General features: G+C 33.6%; 2 protein-coding genes across 4 annotated transcripts in view; both read left to right on the top strand.

The window, feature by feature from the left end:
- The window catches only part of LOC100636328 (multidrug resistance-associated protein 4-like), a 13,093-nt gene extending 12,456 nt beyond the window's left edge, over positions 1 to 637 (top strand). For all 3 annotated transcript variants that reach the window (XM_019997149.1, XM_019997147.1, XM_019997148.1), the window contains 2 exons: positions 303 to 462; positions 514 to 637. In XM_019997149.1, the coding sequence (XP_019852708.1) occupies positions 303 to 462; positions 514 to 625 (272 nt within the window). In that variant the 3' untranslated portion in view covers positions 626 to 637. The remainder of the gene's footprint in view (positions 1 to 302; positions 463 to 513) is intronic.
- A 99-nt stretch (positions 638 to 736) lies between these two features.
- LOC109582429 (multidrug resistance-associated protein 4-like) lies at positions 737 to 2,312 on the top strand. The gene is made up of 7 exons (XM_019997135.1): positions 737 to 766; positions 1,327 to 1,364; positions 1,416 to 1,639; positions 1,685 to 1,764; positions 1,817 to 1,967; positions 2,024 to 2,174; positions 2,225 to 2,312. The coding sequence occupies exons 1-7, from the start codon at positions 737 to 739 to the stop codon at positions 2,310 to 2,312; spliced, it is 762 nt and encodes a 253-aa protein (XP_019852694.1).
- The last annotated feature ends 197 nt before the right edge of the window (positions 2,313 to 2,509 follow it).

Below are 2,509 nucleotides of genomic sequence, written 5' to 3'. Positions count from 1 at the left end.
TTAGTATAGCTATGTTGATTGATTTTTGTAGTCTACTCTTCTTCAATGTCTTTTGAAGGAATTACCAGCTTTACAAGGATCAGTTGTAGTCAATGGCTCTATAGGTTATGCTAGTCAAGAGGCATGGGTATTCTCAGCTACAGTGAGAGACAACATATTATTCGGTCTACCATACAATGTGGAAAGATACAATTCTGTCATAGAAGCCTGTGCTCTTACAAAAGTATGATTGATGTAATTCAGCAGTAAATAGTTATGCATCAATCTATGAAACAAATAGGACCTTGATCTTTTACCTGAAGGTGACTTAACACTAGTAGGAGAAAGAGGAGTGACTCTCAGTGGAGGGCAAAGAGCTAGAGTTAACCTAGCAAGAGCAGTTTACTGTCAAGCTGATGTATATCTTCTTGATGACCCATTAAGTGCTGTTGATCCTGCTGTTAGCAAGCATCTTTTTGACAAGTAGAGATTGATCATCATAATCAAATACAATTTTATTTGCTTCATTGTTAGGTGCATTTGTGGTTTACTGTCTGATAAATGTGTGATACTAGTGACTCACCAGATACAGTATCTTAAGCAGTGTGATGCTGTGCTTGCTTTAAAAGAAGTACAGGTGTACTGAATTTTACTTATTTGTGTTGTTTCTAGGGAAAGGCAGTGATGTATGACACTCCGACATGTTTTATCAGGAAATCCAATGATAGTAAACTTTTATGTCATGTACAGTCTACAAATGAAGCCACATCAAGCAAGACACAAGGAAGTAATTGTTTTGCTATTGTAATTGGAAGATTGAGTCACTATAGGACAATTCAATGAACCGGACACCATATCATTGTCTGACAAACCACAAGATCAGTCGTGCAGTAAAGTATGTCATGACAAAAATGTAATTAGTGATACTACATTTATTTGAATGAAATGATATAACAGAGCGGTATAGTTCAGAAGCCAGCATTATCTGAAGAGGAAAGAGCGCATGGCAGTCTGTCTATGAAAACTTACATACATTACTTCATAGCTGGAGGAGGATACATTTTCACCCCAATTGTAGTTGCTATCTTTATATTGACAGAGGTGCAATTGTCATGTGTGTACCATATATGCCATATATTTTGTGGGTATAAAATTTCACGATTTGACTGCATTAATTTTTTGAGAATGAAAATTTCAGAGTTTTAATGTAGTTATCATGCCTACTATAATCAGCATGCTATTTTGCTGATTTCAATTTTTCAAATTTTTCCAAAATGCAAAAAATTGAAATTTAACCTCACAAAATATATGGTGCTTATGGTATCATGCAAGAATATTATTTAATAGGTAAATGTAGTTTCTGCTGATTGGTGGATAGCTGACTGGTACATACACTATATATCTAATCAAATGAATTATTTTTTTGATTTCTTTAGGGCTGACTGCAACTTAGAAAATCTTAATCAATCAACTTGTCTTCTTGATGATAATCAACGAATTGGCATATCAGGGGGTTTTGTCGTGTCACTGATAATAATTGGAGCTCTTCGTGTCATATTGTATTTTATTTTGCTGCTAAATGCAGCTAAGGTTGTACACAACAATATGTTTGCCAAAGTTTTGAAAGCTCCCATACTGTTCTTTGATACAAACCCAATAGGTTAGCAGAATTTTTGTCATTATAGCTATATGTGTCCATGAATAGGTCGTGTGTTAAATTGCTTCTCCAAAGACATAAGTTTTCTAGATGATCGATTACTCTATACCTCTATTGACTATCTTGATGTTAGTTAACTTATTTTATGTACTGCCAAATAGAGTTATGATCATTTTAAAGGTTCTTGTCCGGTTTTTGGCCATAATGATTACAGCTTCAGTTGCTAATCCATATGTATTAATAGCTGTTGTTGTATTATTTGTTTCTTCTTTGGCTCTCCGGTGGTACTATCTAAAAACTGCAAGAGATATTAAAAGATTGGAGGCACTAGGTTTGTGATACAATACATTACCTGCACGATATTAACTCTTTCTTTTTTAATTATAGCTCTTAGTCCTATGTACTCTCATTTGTCTCTCACAATAAGAGGATTGTCAACAATTAGATCATATTCAATGGAAGATGAAGCAATGAATCAGTTTCATGAATTTCAAAATCAGCACACTCAAGCAGCTTATCTTTACATTGTCACTTCAAGGTTAGCTATGCATTAATTATGAATTTTTACTTTTTATTATAACTGTACAGATGGTTTGGTATGAGAATTGATACTATTACTACCATATTCATAGCAACTGTTGGTTTTGCTTCTATACCATTATCATCAAGTACGTAATAATCAGTACTGTATAATGGTATGTAAATTCTTTCTTAGCTCTTAATGCCAATTTAGTTGGTTTAGCATTAACATATGCAATTTCATTAAGTGGAAGCTTTCAGTATTGTGTGAGGCAAAGTACTGAATTTGAAAGCTTGGTTTGTGGAATATATTTAGTGTGTCTATTGATAATAATTATACTTTCAGATGATTTC

Source organism: Amphimedon queenslandica, unplaced genomic scaffold (assembly GCF_000090795.2).
Source record: "Amphimedon queenslandica unplaced genomic scaffold, v1.1 AMPQUscaffold_13383, whole genome shotgun sequence".
NCBI classification, from domain to species: domain Eukaryota; kingdom Metazoa; phylum Porifera; class Demospongiae; order Haplosclerida; family Niphatidae; genus Amphimedon; species Amphimedon queenslandica.
The sequence above is the reverse complement of the archived record's forward strand: the minus strand, read 5'-3'. Positions and strand labels throughout refer to the sequence as shown.